Source organism: Lathamus discolor, chromosome 1 (assembly GCF_037157495.1).
Source record: "Lathamus discolor isolate bLatDis1 chromosome 1, bLatDis1.hap1, whole genome shotgun sequence".
Classification (NCBI taxonomy): Eukaryota; Metazoa; Chordata; class Aves; order Psittaciformes; family Psittacidae; genus Lathamus; species Lathamus discolor.
The window spans coordinates 74644214-74666762 of record NC_088884.1 but is presented as its reverse complement, the minus strand read 5'-3'; the positions used below and the strand labels follow the sequence as shown (position 1 = coordinate 74666762).

At 41.7% G+C, this 22549-nt stretch overlaps 1 protein-coding gene across 3 annotated transcripts in view; it reads left to right on the top strand.

Annotated features, from left to right (window-relative positions):
- TBXAS1 (thromboxane A synthase 1) overlaps window positions 1-22549 on the top strand; it is a 228641-nt gene that overhangs the window by 40669 nt on the left and 165423 nt on the right. For all 3 annotated transcript variants that reach the window (XM_065680635.1, XM_065680662.1, XM_065680643.1), the window contains exon 2: window positions 13526-13619. In XM_065680635.1, coding sequence (XP_065536707.1) covers window positions 13526-13619 — 94 coding nt within the window. The remainder of the gene's footprint in view (window positions 1-13525; window positions 13620-22549) is intronic.

The window sequence follows — 22549 nt, the reverse complement described above, 5'->3', positions numbered from 1 at the left end:
CTTTGCATGGACTTGAAATGAAAGGAGCTGAGATGGGCTAAGCTCCCCAGCAGGCAGTTGACACAATAGAAGAGAACAAAACTAATGGTAGCTGTTGGGACTTAGCACAGAAAATCTTCAGCCTTGCATGTTAGGCTTTGCTTGAGTGTTACTCAGTAGGGGAGTTTCCCCTTTCTGAAGGGGGCTGGTGTGAATGGTCTATAGCAAAGTGTCATCTTAATGCATGCCTGCTGCAGATGCATCTTTAAAGGATAGATAGATGTTCAGTGTGAATGAAAACATGAATTATGTACAGAACCCCTTGTGGAAAACGAACAGTATCCAAAACATACAATATTGTTAGGTATTTATTTTGTTCTATGGGGAAATTAACGGATTTAATGTGTGTGTGTGCATGCATATGAATCTACATATATGGATATATACATAAATATAGATATATGTTTTCCTTAAGGGTTCAAAAGTACCATAGCTCGAGTTAGCTCTTTGTAGAGTAAGTAAAGCAGCCATTCTGAGATGTGGTATGCCAGTGTGGGAATTTACCAACTTACCTGGGCCTTTACATTGTAACCACTGTTTAATTTGGGGGAAACATTAAAATTAAAGCTTACCTTTAGAGCTCTGGTAAAGGCCAGTGAGGGTCACCTTTTTGCAGGCTGCCAGATTTGACACATGGTATGTTAGACTTGTGCCCTACTGCACTTTACTTGGCTTGAGCGGATTGTGCTGATGCTTTTCTTGGTGTCTCTTTCACATTCCTCCAATTCCAAGATTTCTACCCATTGCTGTTTTAGCCATGATTGGATCTTCCATTCTAGTTTCTCTTAGGACAGGCACTAAAACTCCACAGTGATCAGTAAAAGTATTTGTCTTAAGACATCCAGCTTCATGTCTTACGGTTAGCTCCTTGGAGATGAATTAAAGCTGTAAATAATGATGCAGGTCTATAACAAGCCTTAAAAAAAATAAAATTGTTGTTTTACTTAGCACAATAAATACATAAATCTAACCATAATAATAAATGAACCTAGATCATTCCTTATATGTGACTCAAGGTAGTTTTAAGATCCTGCATATCCCCTCCAGTACATAACTTCTCAAAGACTTTGGCTGCGCATCCCTTTGCTTTCTCTCAGTAAGCCTCTTTCTTCCTGCCAGGATTTCTGTGATTTGTATCATGCCTTGCTCTTATTCTCTTCTGCTCTTGATCCCAATTCTGTTGTCAGTCCTTTTGTTTTTATCAACTTTTAAATCTCTTTTACAGCCTGTGTATCAGCATCTAGTTTCTTCGTTCTGCCTCTGGAAAATATCACAGATCTGCACACAGGTGCTTGGGAACAGGGTGAAGAAAACTGGCTTCTTTAGGCATCTTCTCTTGCCTCTCTTTGAAAGTGAATTGTTCATAGTAATGAATTGCTGTCATTACCTCCCTGTGGAATTTAAGTTCATTGCAGTAGTTAAAAAGTCATCGGATGACAGTGCGTAGACTTCCATCCACTTTAGGGGACCCCATGATGATGATTTATTTATCACTCTTATTTCAGCAGGAGCTATGAACCTTTGTCAAGGATCAGGGCTCCACTGTGCATGTGAAGGCTGTGCGCTGTACAGGAAAGATGGTTGCTGTCTCAATGCATTTGCAGTTGAGGCATTGAAGTATTTTGCTTTCATGTGCCAGAAGTGTTTGAGACTGTTTAACTGAAGGAGGAAGGGTGAGCTGGGACAGGGGTGCAATAGCAGGTCATTTGAGAGATGCTGTGAAGGCAGTCTTTACGTACGCTACATTACTCGTACAACAGTATGTCAGTTGTTAAAAACCCCAGAGTAAAAGGCACAGGCAACAACAATGGACTTTCCTTTGTTAGCAGAGAACCATGATTACAAATTTCATCTAGGAGCCTGCCAGATAAAACAGTTTAAGAGAGAACATGACCGATACGATGCTCCATTAAAATTAACTCTTCCTGTAGTGTGCACAACTCCTTCGTGGAGAGGACTGCGGCTGTGGGGATTATGGGCGATCCAGACAAGCAGGCTGCAAAGTAAGCTATCATGTGCTATGACACCGAGTAATGCAAATCAACTGTGTTCCAGGAAAGCCATTTCCATGTCAGCCTCTACATGAAAATTATCTGACTTGAATAAGGGTTTCTTTATGAAGTTAAGAGAATTATTCCTAAGGGTTGGAATCTGTCTGTGTCATGGACAAATGGCCAGAATGGACTTCAAAGTGCAGTCAGAAGATGAGATAATGTGTGACAAGCACTTTTTTTTTTTTTTTTTAAATAACAAGCAGCCCAGAGATGAGCATGTCAGCTTAAAAAGTATATTTCTGTCTGAACAGTCCAACCTGCTGTTTTACAAGTAATGCACGGTGTTACTGCATTTTTCAGTGATTAAAGGAGGAAAATACCTCACACTCCATTCTGCTGTGGGTTTGACACTTTGTGTGTACCCGGTGTTGCTATTCCTGTGTGTAGCTGGTTGCTCAGTCTGCTTACAGCTTGAATGGGTGATTGTGAGCTCCAGGAAACCCCAATTGCTTTTGTTTTGCTTTTAATCTGGATGGCACTTGGGAGCAACACTTGAGCCCACTTTTTTTTAGCCTTTTTTTGAGTTCAGAGAATCTCCTTGAAGCTGGCTTCCTGCGCTCCTTTCATCCAGTCTGTTTGAAATTGTGCTTTTCCTTTGGCTTTGTTTGGCATCTATTCAAGTACCTTCTGTTATGTGGTAGGTATCAGCCTTTGTTACTGGCCATGATAGCTTACTCAGGCTGGTGATGGTGATTGACTGCTCAAGCACACTGAAAGGTGATTGAAATAGTTTCAGCGCTCTTCCTGTCTTGTGCATAGGCTTGCTAAAAGGTATTCTGGTAGTGCTAGGGTAGGGAATAAAAGTTATGCATATTCCTTGCTCTGTCTACTTTCACAAAATCACAGTGATTCTGTGATTCAATTGCTTTGTCTCTTACAAGATGAATTCACATTATGAACAGGACTGAGTTACTCTCTTTTCCTGTGGGCTCAACTCTTGTCAGCCCACAGATACCCAAAAAGTCATGCATAAGGTGCAAAGGGAAGGCTGAGTTTATTTTCTGTATTTTCGCAAGCCTTTGAATACCGCTTCTGTACTTCCACTCACTATTCATGTGCCCAGGAACCTTGAGGTTGGAAGGATTGTCTCTTCTTGCCTTCAGAAATTAATGATGTTATTCTTCAGTGACCACAGTGCTGTGCCTTGCTTGTCACAAAGGGGGCTCTGGGCACCCTTCACTTTAACTCTAGTGATACTAAATCATGCATCAAAACACAGACCTCTGCACTCACACTATTTAGATGCATATATGGTCACTTCTCTTGTTTAATTCTGAGGCTTTGCAGCCAGAACTGGTGCTCTTGCATGATGTAACAGATTGTCATTTGTTCCCTGAAGCATTCTCACTTCCAGTAGTTCTTCTGTGCTGCTTCATGTTGCTACTTCTGCCACCTGCCAGGGCATGGGATCACTCCTCCAGAGGTTTTTGTCCTCCTTTGTACCTGAATGGTGTGGAAATGAGATGTGTGTGTGTGTGTGAAGTGTAATTCAGTGGGTTTTTATTTGGTATTGGGAATAATGGGAAGTTAGAGGAACAGAGTAATGAAGACCTGAGCAAGAAAAGAAAAATAAAGAAGCATCGTCTCTCCTTGTGGCGTCAGAGTACTCCTAGTTTTCAAGTCGTGGGGAGTAGGCAGTCTCCAGTATTAATTTCAACTTTTATCATAGGCTGTCTAGTATGTACGGTATTATAGCATCTTTCCTGTAATTAAGGGTCAGACAATGTTGTCATTGTCACCCCCCTACTATAATGGATTAGGAATTACATAAAATAACTAGGTATGAGCTGAGATTTTATGTGTGCTCTCAGACTGAGAGCCAGCACTTGCTTTATTTTTAATCTGGCCCATTTAATTATGGGTGGGTCTGAGAGCACCACAAATTAAGGGTGTGTGATGCTGCCATTATACAACGTTATTTTCAATTGCCTATTGCTTTATCAAACTCTAAACAGCTTTATCAAACTCTAAACAGCTTTATCAAACTCTAAACAGCTATGATTAAAGTTTTCCAGGGCTGTTGTCTGCCTTAGGTGGAATTATTGAAAAAATTTAGTTAAAATGAGCTCTGTAGTTTTTGAGACAAAGGCTGAAGAAAAATGCTGGTTTGCTTGTTTTATTTTGGGGATTTTTCTGGCATGGCTCTTTTTTGTTGTTTTAAAATTTATTTATTTTTAGAGGTGGTGTTTGATTTTTTTTTTTTTTTTAATATTAAATTTGACTCGGATTCAGTACTCAGTGAGAGAAGGTGTGTTTTGTCAGTGGGTGTACTTTATGCCTTTCTCATGCAAATCTGGGCAAATTGTGTCTGAAAAATTGCAGTTAGCACACATTCATTGGAATGTCTTATGTTCATATATGATCTTCAACTAATATTTCTGATTCTGCATTTGCTAAGCATATTCCTACCCTTTGTCAGTGCTGAGGGTTGAGCAGGCAGCAAGTCCCTGAGAGCAGTTCAGCTTGCTCCAGTTACAGGGAGTGAGAAAAGCATTTCTGTAATGGATCCCCTATATGATAGCATCAGTGAAGCTTGGGCACATGAACTACAAGCAGGCAGCCTGTCTCATCCCTCCACCAGCCCTTTTCCCCTTGACTCGTCCATCACCTGTGTGCAGCGCTGGTGGGGAGGAGGGAAAGGATGTGTACTGTGGGTATTGAAGTGATAAGAAAGGAAGGGATTTGGGGTTAGAGGAGGAGAAACTGGGATAAACAACTGCATAAATGGCTGATACAAACCATTGTGAGGCTGTGTGGGGAAGGAGTCAGTTGGAGAGCTCATGATGGGAGGTAAGCCAGAGGCTGAGTAAGGGGAGCAGTGCAGGTCTGCTCAAGTGAGAAGCAGAGATTGGAGCTGGGGTGGCAGGAGGTCCATGGATGAGGAAGAGTGGGGATGTGGCGGTGCTGCCAGGGGAGCAGATGAGGGCTGAATGGTGAGGTGTCAGCACCTATCCAGGAGCCTAGCATTTTGGTTTAGGAACTCTTCAATTTTGCTGATTTTTCCTCTCTAAGGAAGTCTTAGAGACACTCTGGCAGGCTGGACCTCACAGCTCCCTTGTATGAAAGACAACCTGCTTCTGTCAGCTCTGTCATTAGCTCACTTGGCAAAGGTCCCTGACATAGTTCTAGGGTCTTTTGATGACCCTGGGGATGTAAAATGATGCAATGTGATGGATTTTTAGTGAGCTTTAAAAAAACTGAGAACTTGCACTGAAAACTGCATTAAAGGCACATTATTGAGCTTGTAAAGTCAAGCACACACAAGTTAGGAAACACCAGAACAAAGTTGGGCTTTGGACCATTAATTCACATTCTCTGTACACTATGAAACGATCTCGGGTGCTCTGATCACATCCGTTTCTATCGGCAGAACCTCTGCCACATTCAGTGCACTGGATGGATGGTGGCCCCTTGATGTTAACTTAAATAAAAAAATATTTCATGCGTCATGTAATCATGAGGTCTGTCTGCATTTGTCCAGAACTGTCCAAAAGTAGGTGAATTATCCCTGCAGTCTGTCAGAGATTCTCATTTGAGACTACAAGTGGGGAAGATGCCTGGAGGTTTGTTCCAGTAACTCTTTTTGTGTAGGCTTTGATGCCTGTCATCCTACTATATGTATGCAGACAGACTAGTCTCAAAAAGAAAGGAAGGACTGTGTTCCCACCTTGCCTTCAGTCAAGGAAGACATCTTGGGGCCCAAAAGCACTGGGAGGCATTGAGCCTCTTGAAGCAGCTTTTTTCTTTCCCAGGGTTTTCCTCAGCTGGGTGCTACTCCATAAAGCCCTTGTGCCAGCTGAGTGGCTCTGTATGTACTGTTACTGTTGAGGAATGTGGTACAAGACCTGAACTCTAAAACCGGTTCCCTGACAGCAACAGACATCAAGCAAGTTGCCTGGTAGACCAGAACTGCATGGCTTAAAAAATTAAAGGCAGCTGAGGTATGTATGTGCTAGTGGGAATACAACTTGGCTTTGCCTACACAGCACATCACTACTTGATGTGTATGCTAGATAACATTTCAGGAATTCAGCCACCACAGCATTGCAGTCCCTTTTTGACCATATAAAATAATAAGCCAGTGGCCTAGTGAGTACCTCTTTTATGGCAATGAAAAGCCAAACTGACTGGGCTTCCAAGCAGACTTTCCTATCTTGACTTAAACATGAGACTGCATCTTTCATTTATATCAGTATTCCTAGTACGTAGGAACAGTTGAGATGTAGAAATGGTACAGAAACAGGTGCCATGTTTCCTGCAAATGGAGTTGCGTCACTAGAGTATGAACTTGCATAACAATTAGAAAGATGAATTAACCTGAAACTTTGTCCTTTTAATTACGCAGTTGAGAAGTCCAATTACAAAATTGAGATGTGTAATTACTTGAGGAGGGCAGAAATACAACTTTATGAAATTTTAGTATGGTTTCTGAAATCTGTGTTTCTAGCAATGCACCAGTTTATGCAAACTTCAGTCTTCCTGGCTGAAGCAAGAACATTTATGGTCTTGAGGTGGTATCATTTTCCTCTGTGTGCCTCACAATATCTGTGTCAATAAAAAGGGTAAAGAGGACACTGGTCCTTAAGAAATATATGGTACCAGTGGTCCTAGGAAGTGAAAGGAAGGCTTGGCCTGCGGTTAAGGTAGTGGGGTTGGGATGTGAAAGCTGAGCTTAGCTATCAGCTCTGACCCAGGCTTCCTGTGGGCATCGTGTATGGTCTCACATATGCACCAGACTTCAGATCTGCTGTGGTCTCTCTTCCTGGTGAGATCACCCTTTGTGCTCACGTGGGGTGGAGGTCCCACCTCCTTTCCCAAGGATATATGTTGCTATAAAGAGGCAACAGCCTCTGCTGCTGTTGACCTCCATCATTTTGTTTAAAGGTGTTGAGCCAACAATGAAGGGCTGAAGCTGTGGATTTATGACTCTTGTTTGTTTGCTCTTTATTTGGAAGAGTCACCGCCCAGTGTGAAAGGGCTGCACTCTGAGAGAGGTGTTGAAATATTGTCATTGGCCTGCTGTACAGACCATCTGTCTCTCCCAGGACTACTCTGGTGCATGGTGAAGTATGTTGTTTTCCTGTATGGGCTTTTTCGTTTAATTGGCCTTGATTCACTGGTAACTTCTGTTTTTTTTTCTTTTTTTAAATCAAAGCAACCCCCAAAACTTTAAACACACAGTGCCAACCTGCAGCCTTATTACAACCAGTCCCTTGTGCCTATTGGTTGTCTTAAGATAAGAAACACTAAAAAAAAAATTGTTCAACAGACCAGAACAGTATGGATTAAAAAATGATTGTTAGCAGATAGATGAGGTACAAATTTAATATTGAGCGTAAAATTTGGCCTTTCTTACACATTATTTCTGGTGCATTAGCAAATGTTTCAATGAAATAATAATAATCCTATGGTCATTTATGCTTTGCAGCTGGAAAACATCTGCCCTTGTGGAAGCGGATGGTGCAAGGGCGTGTAATAGCTGTCTTTTTCTTGTGCAGTTATGTCAAAATTAAAACACTGGGAGTGCGTGCAAGTATTTAGGAAAAGCAAGTGTTACATGGAAATTTTCATTATCTCTGAAACTGGTATTACAGCCCTACAAATTCATAGTTAAAATGCACGGATTTGTTAAACTTGAAAATGAAATTGCAGTGCTTAAATAGCCTTATCCCATGCTGACTAATGTCTCTTTCAAAGCTTACCTCTGGAATGTACTGAAATTATACTTGTGGATATTCTGTATCTTTTCCTGAAAAAAATAGTGTAATTCCTTACTCTGAGCCGGTATTCTACACAGCCAAGTGTATTTCTATCCAGCAAAACTTTCCATTTCCACCAGGGGTACTACTAGGCAACAGTAAAGGGCAATTTAGTAACCTTTGTTGGCTAAGATTAGAACAGTTTATAGGAGAGATCTACTTTCCCCAATTTTCTCTCCTCTGCTTTGTGAGAGGGTGCTTCAGGATCTGCCTGTCTTTTGGGGATGGACAGCTGATTTGATTTGCTGTTTTGTTTTATTTCTCTCTCGGTGAGTACACTTTCTGGAGGTAATAGCCAGAGGTGGTTTTATCCACTTTGGTTGCAATACTCCCCCACTTGCAAGACTTAGTTTCTGCATGGTCCTTTGTCGGAATGGGACCAGATAATGATTTTCTATCATAAATATCCTGAGCATCAGACTAGAAGAAAGATGTATGTGATGGCAGCTGTCCAGTGATGCTGCTGCAGTATTCATAATGCAAAATTTCCCAGTGAGGGCTAAAAGCAGAAAGTCTTAACTTTCTAGCCAGCCTGGGGATGATATCAATGTTTTGGTGAGACTGTACTATCTAGGCAGTGCTCCCAGGAATGCTTGTATATTTTCATATGAGCAATCATTGTAATGTTAGGGAGGCTACTGTTATTTTGTATATTGTTACTGCTTTGTGGGCAAAATACATGCCAACGTTAACGGGATGGGTATATGTAAATAGAGGCAAATGGGAGAAAATACATTATGATTATCTCTTGTTTAGTAGGAATGATTTCCATTATCTCAGCAAAATACTTTGTTTTCCCATTCAGTCTTCCAAAATAATGCACCTCCCAGCCCTCAACAATGGCATTAAATAACATCACTTTTTTATCTGTGAGTGTCCTGGTTTATAGCTTTCAGATATTATTGGGTTGCGCATTACTTAGATGTGGAAGGAATGAAGTACTTTGTTGAGAGAAATTTGGGGTAGTTTCAGTAGTATGTTGACCTCTGTGATGCAGAATTGAAAACTGTAATGTTATCTGCTACACAAATCGATTGCACTTAATTACACTACAATTACACTTGTAATACTTTTTCTTGTGGTGCTGATCAGTACTGACCTGGCTGGGCAGATGGCTAGTTCTGTTGATTACATATCCATCGCAACTTACGTTAATTATCTGTTGATTTTTAAGTCTTTCGGCTTATTTTTTACATGGTGTTTTGTGGAAATAAGTTTGTATTTCAGAAAGCTTAAATCCGCCATGCTGGCCTACAGGAATGTATTTGGAATGTTAAGTTTCTTTTAACAGTCATGTTTAATATATACAGAGGGCATCTAGCTCTGACAGGCCATCTGAATGTCTTCAAAGAGTTACTGAATTGTTTATTGATCTACTTCATTATTCCTGTTCCTCTGGTTCCTTTTGATGTCTTGTCACTTTGTTCAAAATATGATGCCAGGGTTTTAAATTAATAGTTGTGCAGGAAGCCCTATGTGTGTAAATATTAGGGTATGTTTCTCTTTTGAGTAAGAATGTGCTAGATTGTGCAGTAAATATTGCTGCCATCAGTTTTATCCTTTTCATGCCCCTCCCACTGCACAGATACTACTTCCTCTCTTCCTCTTAAGAAAACTGAAGTGTCTGAGGTTTTATCTCTTAGGTTTTATAACAGTCTAATCTCTTATTCTGCCTTTGGAAGCTTACAGACTAGTTCCCTGCTTAGGAAAATAAATTTGATTAATTTTCCCTCCTTCCCTTTAATCTTTTCCATGTGTGTCTCCTACATTCGTTAAATCACAAATTAAAAGTGCCTGCTGATTTATTTTTTTATTCCCCTCCCCCCTTCATTAATTTATTTAATCACTTTTGGAAGCTTTTTAAGCTTCTAGAATAGACAGCATTCCATGACAAGGAGTTTCATAGTATATTGGTTTCTTGGAAAAGGGCTTTATTTTTAATCCTGCCACCTGAATGTTCATTTGTGGATTTTATTTTTTTTTTTTTTTTTTACTTTGGCTTTAAATAGTGAGTACTAATTCTTTATTTTCTAAGCTTTCAGGATCTTAAATATTTTTATTATGTCCTCCATCAGTTGCTTCTTTTTCCAGGATTAAGATTGTAGCCTGTCTGCTTATTCCTTGTACAGAAGTTGTTCTGTATCTTTGGTCATCTTGGTCGCCTCTCATTATCTCTTCTATTTCTAGATTTTGCATTTGACTCAGCCCATTGGCTCGTCTTCTACCCTTAGCGTGCACCCACAGCAACAGCACGAGGTTGCCTGATACCAGATTAATTTTGGTCGTAAATTAACACAGAAATGTTAAGCCTCAGAGTGAGAAATAAGACTTCCTGCTGGTGATAAGGCAGGTGTGGAACTATTTAATTTAGACATACAGCTTCTTCAGACAAATGTCTTGTGCCTGCCTACAAGGCAGCCTTTCCAGTTTGCACTCTTCCGGCTTATAGCTTACCTCCCCTTAACCAGCAACAAAACCTGGCCACTGTTTTCCCAGTGCGCTTCGCTCACAGCTCTGAGAGTTACAGGCCAAGTGCATGTCCTAGGTGTGCCCAGTAGCTGAACCACAGAAAGTGGCCCATTTGGTTGCTTCTGGCTGACAAGGCAAAGGTTTGTGCTCTGAAGCTGTCAGATTCGTGTATAACTAGTGTTCATTGTCTGTCATGCAGGACAGTTTTATTTATTTTTAAAAGAGTCCCCTAACCCACTCCTTTCTTGCTCTTCCCCCATCCAAACTGGTAGGAATGAGCTAAGTATTCTAGAGGCAGGGATAAAAAAACCCAACCTCTACAATACTTTGTAGAAAGTAAGCTGTTACATTAGAAATGGTCAAAGTCAAGGTTACCTGTGTACAGTCTTAAATCTTCCCTCTTTTGTGCATACAGCCCAGTCAGTCTTTAACAACTTGCATACTGTTTCCTTTTCTACAAAACTGCAGCTACTTCAACAATAACTGAAATACTGTAAAATCATAGGATAGAGCTAATATGTTTATTGATGAGGTTTCTTCTTTTTTTCCCGCTGGCCCTACCCTTTCATTGTTATATTTCAGTGTGAAACTTGACTGCAGTACTTGTGTTTCCTTACATTTGAAGTAGCTTTTCAAAAGGTAAGTGAGCAAAATGCATCAGACAAAACCACATTAGGAAAGCAAATCCTCGGCTGTGAGGAGCTGCCAGTAGTGTTCAGAAGCTGACAAAGATGAGCTGCTTATCTAAGCATAAATAGTCTTCAGAGTCCATGTGTTTGTTGCCTTGTGAAACTGGGTGCACTGTACTCATTAGTTTTGCTCCATTTTAAATATTTGATCACATTGTTTACTTTTGTGTAGTTTAAGGCTCTGTTGCAGCCAATTTTCACTTTGCAGTACATGAAGACTTGGAGTCTACAGGGTGTCCAGTCTATAGTGATATTAGCGGTTAACTGTGGCCCAGCCTGGTGTTTTGTGATCTGCCATGTTATTTTACAGTGAAAACATCCAGGATAAAATGCCACAAAATTGATGGGTTTCTATTGAGAGAGATTTTCATTTTTTCCACTGTTTGCATGCTGAAGATGAGGACTCTGCTGTGACACAAAGATGTTTTAGGAAGATTTCAAACAGCAGCAAAAACTTCTCTCTTTGGGAAAGAAAATGTACCGTGTAGACTTTTCTGTCATTTTGAAGTTAAAACCTTTTTTTTTCCCCAAGAGTATTTGCTTTCTCAATGCAAAAAACCTCACATTCTTTGTTTGTTGTTTTTTTTTAAAGCATTAAAATAGTCAGAAAGTCAATAATATGTATAAAATACGCAATAAATGTCAACTTCTGTACCCGTACTCCATGATACTCTGGCATACTGAAATAGTGCCTTTGCATAGACTGAAGACACATTATTTCTATTAAAAGGGTTTGTGTTTGTGAAGGTTTGTACTGCCCCTTAAAAAGTTGCTATTTAAAAAAATTCAAATTGCTGTCTTCTGATTGTGATTTTTCTAAAATATCTTCACAGATTCGCGTTAAGAGAGTAGATAGTGTGCTGCAGGAAATCTGGGGGAAATAGAATTACAAAAAGCTAGTGACTTAAGTCCCATTCTGCTTTGCTGGTCATGTGAGATTTAATTCTCTTAATTTTGTATATTTAATTTCACAATACCATTCTTTCCCTCCTGCTGGAGGAAAGGCCCATTTTCTGACAGAAATGTTTCTTTTCTCCCTCCTCTTCACCCTGACCCCCAAGAACTCTGTGCTGTTTACCCATTAAGTTATACCAGAATAATTCTTACTGTGTCATGTAGGGCATTTCAAATGAGGAATGTGTCAATTATTGGACCTCAAGGAGGAGAGGTCCAAGTCATAGTGATGGGTTAGCATAGTCCTTAGGGTCAACAAGGCTGGGATTAAGAGGGAATGAACACATCAGGGTCTGAGGGCACTGCTTCTGCTGTCTCTCTATTATTTCATTCAGATGACTTGCAGACCCAATAGACTAAAGCAGTTGATATTGTGACCACTGCATTATATGCAGTTCAGTTTTTATTTTGGACTAGATTTAATTTGCTCCCTAGGACTAAACAGTATTGCTTCACTTGGGGTTCAAAACTGAAGGACTGCTTATTCAAGCCTGCCGTGGTAAGAGATGGATTGAAACAAAGCTTTAAGTTCAGTTTCCTGTCAAAAAAGTGTAGTTGCATGTGCCAAAACTGCTCCAGACATAGACCCCCATGCAGAGGGAGAGCTTTAAAACTATATTATTGCTCTGAGCTAAAGTCTTAATATAGACACAGCCTTTTACTAATCTTAAAGATCTTTTGTCCTGATCTTCCTGGTGATAGCATTCAGTATTACTGTGTCTAGCTAATTAAAGCTGCTGCTGTTAGCTCCTGCTCTGTCAGGTTTCACTAATTGAAGTCCACTGACATAAATCCATTGTTTGTATTAAGAAAGGGGGAGGGCAGGGGGGAAAAAAAAAGAGAGACTTTGGGATTTTGTTGGTTTTGTTTTTTGGGTTTTTTTTTTCTTTATTTTTTCCCAGTTGTCCCTGTCAACATGCCACAGTTTCATCCGAAACAAGGGATGCATGAAGCTTTTCAGCCTGGGCTTTGTTTCCCTGTAGTTTTTATACTTGTTTAATTTGCTGACTGGCAGCTGCAAAATCACTTAATCAGCATATCTGGCCCAAATACTAGGCTGGACTTGAACATACTGACAGTGTCTTGGCTCACGCACAACTGAGACTAGTTTGAATTCTTGTTCTGTGATCTGTATAGGTAGCAGTGGTGGAAAAATAAGAAAACAATAGTCTGAAGGTCCTTCTTGTTCCTTTCCCAGATGTGCCACACTAGTCAAACCCTGAACGCCTGTTTTGGTCTTGTTTGTAGCCTCATGTAACTTTGAAGAGTCACTTCTGACTTACAAGACCCTGTGTGGGAACGGGAACAGCTCTCTATTACCACTGCTCAATTGGCAGGCCTTCTTTTTGAGTCCATTCGTTTGCCCCCTCTGAGGCACCATTGTTATGTGCTCATTTCTGTGACCTGTGGAGCTGCTGAGCAGTGTCACTGCGTTGGCAGGTCTGTTTGGTCAACACAGAAAGCGTTTTCTCTGAATCCAGGCAAGTCATCTGAACTAATTACTGTGGTAAGTCCTATCATGACAAGATCCAAAATTAACTTACTACCTTGTTTTTCCCAGGTACTCCACATCTGCATTCTCCAAACTAAGCAAAGTAGGGATTCGACATCCTCCAACTCTTCCTTTCATTGGTAACCTGCTCTTTTTCCGTGAGGTAAGATACGGTTTTCTTTGTATCTAGCCAAAGTGATGGGATGAGTTGACAGGAGGTAGGAAGAATTAAAATGGTACACTTCAATGGTACCATCTCTTCAAGCATCTCCCTCTAGAAAGAACAAGCAAAACTCAGCTTTTTGTGTTAATTGATAGAAGCAGTTGAGTGCAAGCAGCAATAATTTCAGGGCAAAATAAACTTGAGTGGAAAAAAAAAAAGGCATAAGCTCCTGCAGTTAATTACTTGAGCTTTTCCAAGAAAGTTCATGCCCTCAGTGAAGCAAATTTAGTTATGTGAATAGAGCAGATTATATTAACCAGCCCAGACTGGTTTGTTCTGAATGGTTTTGGCTCCTATGACCTTTCTGTTTGTTTGTGCTTTTGCTGATTGTACACATTTATTCCAAAGATTGTAAAGTTACTTGCTCCTGAGCAGTAACTGGCATTAGGTACCACTGAACTCTGTTGCCCTGTGCCCCACATACTGTGACTGGGAAGAGGAAAGAAGGGGAAGTACTGGAATTCTGCCTTCAGGTTTCATTCCCTTATTTTTCTCACCCGTGCCATTTCATTAGTTTGCTAACGCTGTGGTTTTGTTCCTTGCTCAATTTCAGTAATGCTTCCGAGCATTTAGTCCAGATACTCTTAATAACGAGGAGCTGCCATTTCTCTGGTTGAATCTTACAGCAAAATCTCTGTAGTGTGTCTCTGTTGCAGTCCAACAACTTTTCAGGAAATCTGGGCTAACTCCAGCTGCTGCCCAGTTTCCTCTTGTAAGTGCATGGTCATCGATATCCATGCTGAGATTTGAATTATTCATGACAATATAGTGCCTCTTACCTTAGTCTTCATAGTGATTGCACTGTCAATATCTGACTCATTGTTAGGTAAAACCCATTTAAATACCAGTTTTACATGTACATCTGATTTCATTTAGAAAATAGCATGAAAGGTAGACTTGATCTGCTCTTGATTAATGCGAACTGGAGTTGACAGAGTGACTTTAACATACCAGGGATGCTGGTGGTGTGGAATACACACCAGTTCATCCTCCCTCTTCTGGTTTCAGTTCAGCTGGATGGCGTGAAGCTACTTGTTCTGTAGTTCTTTGGTCACAAAATCCAGCTATCATTAGTCACCCGCTAACACTGTAAGAAAAAGTGCCTAGAGACTAAGCTATTCTCATATACTGTAGATAGGCTTGCCCTGTACCAGCAGACAAGTGGAAAGTTCTTGCAAACTGTTACCTATGATGTGTTAAGCAAATTTCATTACCAGAATTGCATTCATTAAATCCACTTAATGCAGGGTAATAAAGAAAAGTTAAACTTGATTCTTCTTACTTTTAGCAAAAAATTAGTTAAAGGTAGCTGATAAATTATATCTTGGATTATCAAGAAATATTAATTCCATGCAGGGTTTTGAAATACCCTTTTTTCGACCATCTGAGTGATGCAAAACCGCAAGCCTCACGAGGCTGTGTGTCCTTGGATTTCACTATCCATCTTCCCTGTAGTCCTATGATTACCAGTAGGAATGGGCAGGGATGAGTCCACGCTCTTTGTAGTTTTTCTTTCTTCCCTCATATATTTTTCCATGTTTTCTGGATCTCCTCTTGTGGCTGCTTTCCTAGAAATAGTGCCCATAGCAACGTGTCGGTAATAGGAGAGCTGCTTTTATACTGCAGGCTGTTCCCTCAGAGTGTTTTCAGGGACATGAGTGCTCTCACTGCAGTCAGAGGACAGCTTCCACCTTCCCTTCACCTGCAGGGTAAATCCAGAGGTTGCCCATCCTAGGAGTGAGGATGGTTTTAGGGGCTTAGCTGTGAGGGGCACAGCTGTGCATGAGCAGTGATTTGTTGGGGCTGAGGTTACTTCTTTTTATGTTAATAGGAAGTAGCAAAATGTTGATTTGTTCTGTTGCTACATCTACAATGTTAAAAAGTTCTTGCACTTGCATGTTTATGCAACCCTGTCTTCTCACTAAACTGGCTTTTTAGAGAGTCTCTCTTTTAAGTAGGCCAGCTCCTGCTTGGTATTGCCAATGTTGTGAAAGGAAACACAGGAGCCACACTCCCACTACATCATCAGACTAGCAGTTTTCAACCCATGAACATTTATTTTGGAGGAATTCATGAATGGTGACTTAGGAATGAATTGATATGTGCCGTATGGGAACCTGCCTATGTGTCATTCATACTCTTCCAGTGTCAAACTTGGACTGCAAAATCGGCTCAGGCTGAAAAGCCCTGGACAACAGAGGGATCTAGAAGAAAAACGGAAATTAAGACATCTTAACATATGCATAAAAGACACATAAAAAAAAGACATAAAAGTGTCCTCTTCTCATGCTTTCTAGTTCTCCTTCTAGAATATGATTGCTAGAAACTTAGGGGAAAAAAGAAAAAGGGGGGAAGATGGGGGAGGGGGGAACAACACGGACTCACACACACAACTCCCTCTGACATAATCAAGAAAATCTAGGACCTGGGATTTAAGAAAAAAGCATTAAATACTAAAAGCTCCTAAAAATTGTGGGAGTAAACAGTATTTTTCAATTTAAATGGCATAAATTCAAGGATTTGCTTGTCTTTTCCCTTACTTGGGTGTAGGTCAGTTCTACTGAAGTGAACAGAGGTTCCTGTTTTGCTCCACTGTGTGAATAGAGCATCATTCTTTTTTGGCTATTATTCTTCTTCTGTAAGTGTGCCTGAAAACAAATGAACAATGCCAGCAGGATTTGACCGATAATGCTAGGTTGTGGGGTTTTTCATAAACCTTCAAATTTATTTTAAACAAGAAAATGTTTTCTCCGTGGGATTACTTTGAAAGAGTTATTTCGGGGATTTCTCAAGCAGTACATTTTATTTGAGTAAAATAAGAGTTGCTGTTAATACAGTGTCTGTGAGAGAGGAAAAGGAAGTGCTGAAAGTTAAGGGACTAAGGGAAATGCAACAGGAAAGACCTATCTCTATCACAGAGAAGCAGACTTTAAAAGCTGACTTGGGGAAAACAAAGTTATTTTACTGTAAGTCGCCCCTCCTCTCTCAAGCACAATAAAGGGAGATAATCACACCCTGAAACTAAAACATATCCAAGTTAATCAACTTATCTCAAAAAAGAGAAGATAGGAAATTATTGCAGTTCTGCAGCTGGGAAATTATCAGAGTCCAAGATATTAGATTAAAAATCCTTCCTTTGCATGAGAACCATTTGTGGTGGGTAAGTCTGATGTAATAGTAAATATGATTAGATTGTTTAAAAAAAGCAGCATGTTCAATTTTCTCAATAACTGAGCAGACTTGCAGCAGGCAGACCACTGCTTTGCTAGGAACTCCCAACTGTTCCCCCACCTCTCCACGTTCTGCATTTTTCCTACCAGCCTGTGGAAAAACATGAGGTTTGTCTGCAATAGCTGTGTAACGGGACACGCAAGGGTATACGCAGCATGGGCTTTCACATATGGGTCTGCATGGGCTTTGGAGGAGCAGGTTGCAGGAAAACTAAACAAAACTCTCCTATTAATTCCCAGGGTAATGGTTATATTACGTGACAGATGCTCTGAAAACCGAGAAGGCACACGCACTGCACTACCCTTCTGTCTGAAGAACCACAGCAAACACTTGACCTGTTGCTATGGCTGTGCTGTGCTTTTTCTCCCCCTTTCCCATCCCCTTTCTAAAAAGGCAGCCAAGCTGCATTTAAATGTCATTGGCTCTGACATTTGCATGGCTCTGGTCGCCTGGTACTGTACCTGTGTGCACTGCTCCCTACTCGGCCTCTCAGGGAGCAGCTCTGTGCTGCTGCAGCCTTGGGGCTAACGTCTCTTCATGATGTTTGGGGTGGTGGTAGGTGTGTGGCTGGCTGCTTGTTTTGGTTCTTGGTAGGCAGGATATGCAGTTTTGCCCTGTTTACTGTTGAGCGATGTGCTTTGGGTTCTTATAATGGCATGATCGTGTGTTGCTTTCCTCCTCTTACTCATTGCAAGCTCCAGTGAAGGTTTTGACTGGCTGTGCGCTTGTATCCCTGCCTTGCATTTTAATGAAAGACATCACTCTCTTTAGCCCCTCTCTGCTTGGACAGGATACTCTTTGTTTACTCTGTTTATTTCTGTCTGGCCTACTTGTAGATCCTGGGCTGCTCCAGAGTGGCCCATTTCTGCTGAATGGAAGTGGGGGCTGTGTGGGTGCTTTGTCTTGCTTTCAGTTTGCGATCTGGCTGGGCTGTGTTGTTTTATGGCTGATGGGTGGGTGCAGAGAAAGGGGGAGTGCGTGGAGGAAGCGGAGGGCAAACATGATCTTTTTTCTAAGCATCTGCCAAAAGCATCCTTTGGGTTGTACATAAAGAAAAATAAAAAGCAGGGTCCTTGCAGGAATGAAATTAACCCCCTGTCTAATTTTCAGCCTAGAAAGCAGCATGTCAGTGCTTAGAGAGAGTGGCTGCAACATTTACTGTTCTGGAATTTAATGACACAGCGTGTAAATCCAAACAAGGTTGGAGAGAGGCAAATGGTGAGGGGAAAATAGAGGGGGGAAAAGGGAAGGAGAAAAGAGGAGCTGTGAGAGATAGTCTGTGGACCTGGATTTAATTACAAGAATAATATGGCTTACACGAACAGCGAAAGCCTGCATATGCTGTGGTGTTGCTTCGCGCAGATAATCAGGAGAGGGATAGGATAGGGAGCGTGTGTTTTGCAAATTGATAGATATCCGTGGGGAACCAGAAGGGGCGGCAGTGGTAACAGTAAATAATCTGTCTTTATCTCGCCCAGTCAACTGGTTGAGGAAGTTGGGGCTGTTCAGCCTGGAGAGGAGAAGGCTGAGTGGGGACCTAATAGCAGCCTTCCAGTATCTGAAGGGGGCCTATAGGGATGCTGGGGAGGGAATCTTCGTCAGGGACTGTAGTGACAGGACAAGGGGTAACGGGTTAAAACTTAAACAGGGGAAGTTTAGGTTGGATATAAGGAGGAAATTCTTTCCTGTTAGGGTGGTGAGACACTGGAATCAGTTGCCCAAGGAGGTTGTGAGTACTCCATCCCTGGCGGTGTTCAAGGCCAGGTTGGATGAAGCCTTGTGCTGGATGGTTTAGTGTGAGGTGTCCCTGCCCATAGCAGGGGGGTTGGAACTAGAAGATCTTGAGGTCCTTTCCAACCCTAACTATTCTATGATTCTATGATTCTAACTGTGTGCATCTGCCATGGGCTGCTCACTGCCCAAACAGACCTTGCGGGGTACTCCGCGTCTTCTCTTGTCTCCTGGAAACACCCCTCACACACACCTTGACTGGGAGGCCTGTGAATGCCTGCATTTCATGCGACATGGATACATGTGGTGCAGATCTAAACCTAGTAATGTCATAGTCTGCAGTGTGACAGAAAACCTGGGGTTAGATGTGATTTTATGTGTATATTCATGTCTATAAAGCCAGTCTGTCTCCCCTTCAAATACGTGTGTATTCCTAGTTTCAACTGGTAGTCTCTGCTACCTGCTTTGATCAGATGTTAGCGTTGTCAGGTATCCTGACAAAGTCAGTGCAGTGCCTGTTTGTGGGAACCTAACGCAGGAAAATGAAGACATCGCAGTTACCTGTTTGCCACTTGAATAAATGCTGTTTGCATCCTTCAGTGAGAGCCTTCTGGTTTCTCAGAAGAGCATCTGGTGGAGCTGTGCTGTGGCTCACTCCAGCTTCTCCCTGAGTTCATGAGTTCTCAGCAGGGTGAGCCTGCCTCTGGGGGGGCAGTACAAATGCCTCAGAAACTATTTCTGTAGAGGCGTGACGTCCTCAGCTTTTTTGCACTCGATGTTTCCGATAGCTGTTTGCTAGGTGTCCCTAAATGTCATGTCAACTTTAACGTTTATGGAAGCTGGAGAGGCAGTATTAGGATACACAAAGAAACTGGCAGTCTTTACATGATGGGGGAAAAAATAGGGTGAATTGTTGCTGCTTTGCTGGTGAATAATGGTGACCCAAGTGGTGAAGGTGGTAGTGGTCATGACAGGTGCTTTTGCTCTTTTGAGCTATACTGTTTTAATTTAGGGGGAAGAAACAGGTCACTTTCTTATTCTAAGGAATGGCTGCAGACTATATAGCTTCTTCTTAGAGCAGCTCCCACATCTATTTGCTGTGCAGAGCTGGGCGATTGTTTCCTGTAGACCTCAGCAGTTGCCCCTAGAAGGAGATGTGGACCTCATTGATGAGCAACATCATGGTTTTGGTTGTTTTGTTTTTAAGCCATGTTTTGGTAGTTCCTTTTCACATACTTTATGCTTATTAAACACACATGAGGTGAAGAGGCAATTGCTAGATGTATGTGAAGGGCTCACCCATTAGGTGGAAAAGGGATGATGGTTCCCCATGGCAGAACAGTGAGTGAGAAGAGAGATTCTCTGATCATGCTCCTGGTGTTCCCCAGACACCCAATGTGATTTTGGGCAAGTCTGACTGCGACAAAGCTTTCTTGCTGTCTGGGTAAGCAAATCTCTTGCTTCACCTGCTCTTTACCCACCTGCAAAATGACACAGGTCTTTCCATCAAGGTTATGGTGGAACACTTTCAGCAACTTCTCTGGGGACTTTCTGTGGTAGATTTGGGGAGTCTGATGTTACTGCTGTCTTCAGCAGACGGGGCTGCTTGAAGGCTGGAGGGAGACTAAATGATTTGGCAATGTTCACAGAGAAAGTGGGGCTGTGAATTAACGCCAGGTCTGAACTCTGGCTTATAACTGAAGGTGTGTGAGTAAAGTGGGTTCTTAATGTAGTAGCACTGCAAGACACTTCTCTGCTCTTCCATTTCATCAGAAACCATTGCCGTGTGGGGGGTTTTTGGTGACAACTGGCAAACAACTACCCAAGATCCATCAGAGAAGAGGTCTGCATCGTTTAAATGATACCTGGCTCATGAGAATGATGTAGGGGAAGTTTGCCGTGTGTTGTGTCTTTTGGCAAGTATATTTGCATGTTCATCACATAACTCTGGAGTTTGCTATGTAGCCTGCTCTTTAAGCAGTGTGTACTGCTAAATTAAAGCCAGCTCTGGCATGACATGTAGCAACAGTTAAAAGCCATGCTACACAGTAGTTGGGTTAAGAGAATGAAGATAATGCATAGTTGCAATGGTAGTAGCATACAAAGAAACCCATTGTAATCACTTAAAATGGAATTTACTTTGGACTCCAGGATCTCTGTGATCATGCACAAGGAGTAGGATTCGCACAAGAAGTAGGGATTTTCACCTTGAAGAACAGGGCAGTAGTGATATGATTGAGCAGGAGGACTCCTGTAACTGTTGTAGCAAACTTAATGGCCTTCTACATGTGGACTTAAAAACGTAAGAATATGTCTTAGGTGTGGTTGTCTTCTGTTCCGTTTTGGCTGTACTCACATCAGTGTGGCACTGGCCTGGAGAGAATGGGATTGGACTAAATAAAGTCTTCTAGTCCTTGAAATAAAAAAAATAAAGTCATACACTCAGGGCTGCAGTGAATAAGAGCAGTCTCTGTTGTTTTAAGTAAGTTGTAACTTGCTTACATGACCTGGAAATCTGGAGTTTAGTGATGGTATATGCTGCTCACCTTCTTAGTGCAATGTGGAGAAATCCGTGTTCAGAAAACAGTTTTTCATGTCAGCAGGATCAGTATGCATAATAATAGCCAGGTATCAGTTGTAATGTTAAAATTGTAGTGGACTCAGATTGGTTGTTGAGAACAGTTGTTATCCATGAGCCAACAAATTTAGCTGAGTCTTAACTTCATTAGCAGTGTCTAAATGCATTAGCCATATGCTCCTCAGCATATGGGTAAATACATAACAATTTATTTTCATTAGGGTTTTCTTACAAGTGCTGATAACCCAAGCTCCGCTAGAAGTGTTTACAGCATGACATGTCTCTTCAAATAAGAAGCTGGCCTTCTGTACAGCAAGCAGGATAGTTTCCCCCACCCTTTCTGAGAGTAGGAAGGTACAGCTGCTGTAGGTCTGATCCACTGCAGCTAGCTGGGCTCAGTTACTGCAAGGCTTTATATTAAAACGTGTAATAGAAAGCTTTGGAGAACTGTCTGTTCAAACATGTGCCATTAAATCCATGGTATTCATTATGTGTTGTCTTCTGGCTGCTTAAGGTGCACCTTGAGTGGTATCATCTCCTAGTAGCTTTATCTAAATGTAAGATTTTATGGCCCTCTGGGTTTTCCCTCCTTCCTTCCCTCCTAAACAGGGCACACAACAGGGCCAAATGCAAGGTCCTTCACCTGGGTTGGGGTAACCCGTGGTATCAATACAGGCTGAGGGATTAAGGGATTGAGCGTACCCCTGAGGAGAAGGACTTGGGGGTACTGCTGGATGAAAGGTTGGACATGAGTCGGCAGTGTGTGCTTGCAGCTCAGAAGGCCAGTTGTATCTTGGGCTGCATCCAAAGGAGAGCAGCCAGGAGGCGAAGGAAGGTGATTTTCCCTGTCTACTCTGCTCTGGTGAGACCTCACCTGCAGTAATGTGTCCAGCTCTGGAGTCAGAACAGCAAAGACATGGACCTGGTGGAGCAAGTCCAGAGAAAGGATACGAAAATGATCAGAGGGTTGGAACACCTCTCCTGTGAGGAAGAGGCTGAGAGAGTTGGGCTTGCCCACCCTGTAGAAGAGAAGATTCTGTGGAGACCTTATTGCAACCTTTCAAATCTTAAAAAGGGATTATAAGAAAGATGGGGAGAGACTTTTTAGCAGGGCCTGTTGCAATAGGACATGGGGTATTGGTTTCAGACTAAGAGGGGACATTCAGGCTGGACTTGAGGAAGAAATTTTTTGTACAATGAGGGTGGTAAAATACTGGCACAGGCTGTCCAGAGAGGTGGTAGGTGCTTCATTCCTGGAGACATTCAAGGCCAGGCTGGATGTGGTTCTGAGCAACCTGATAGACTTGATGATGTCCCTTCCAACCCAAAT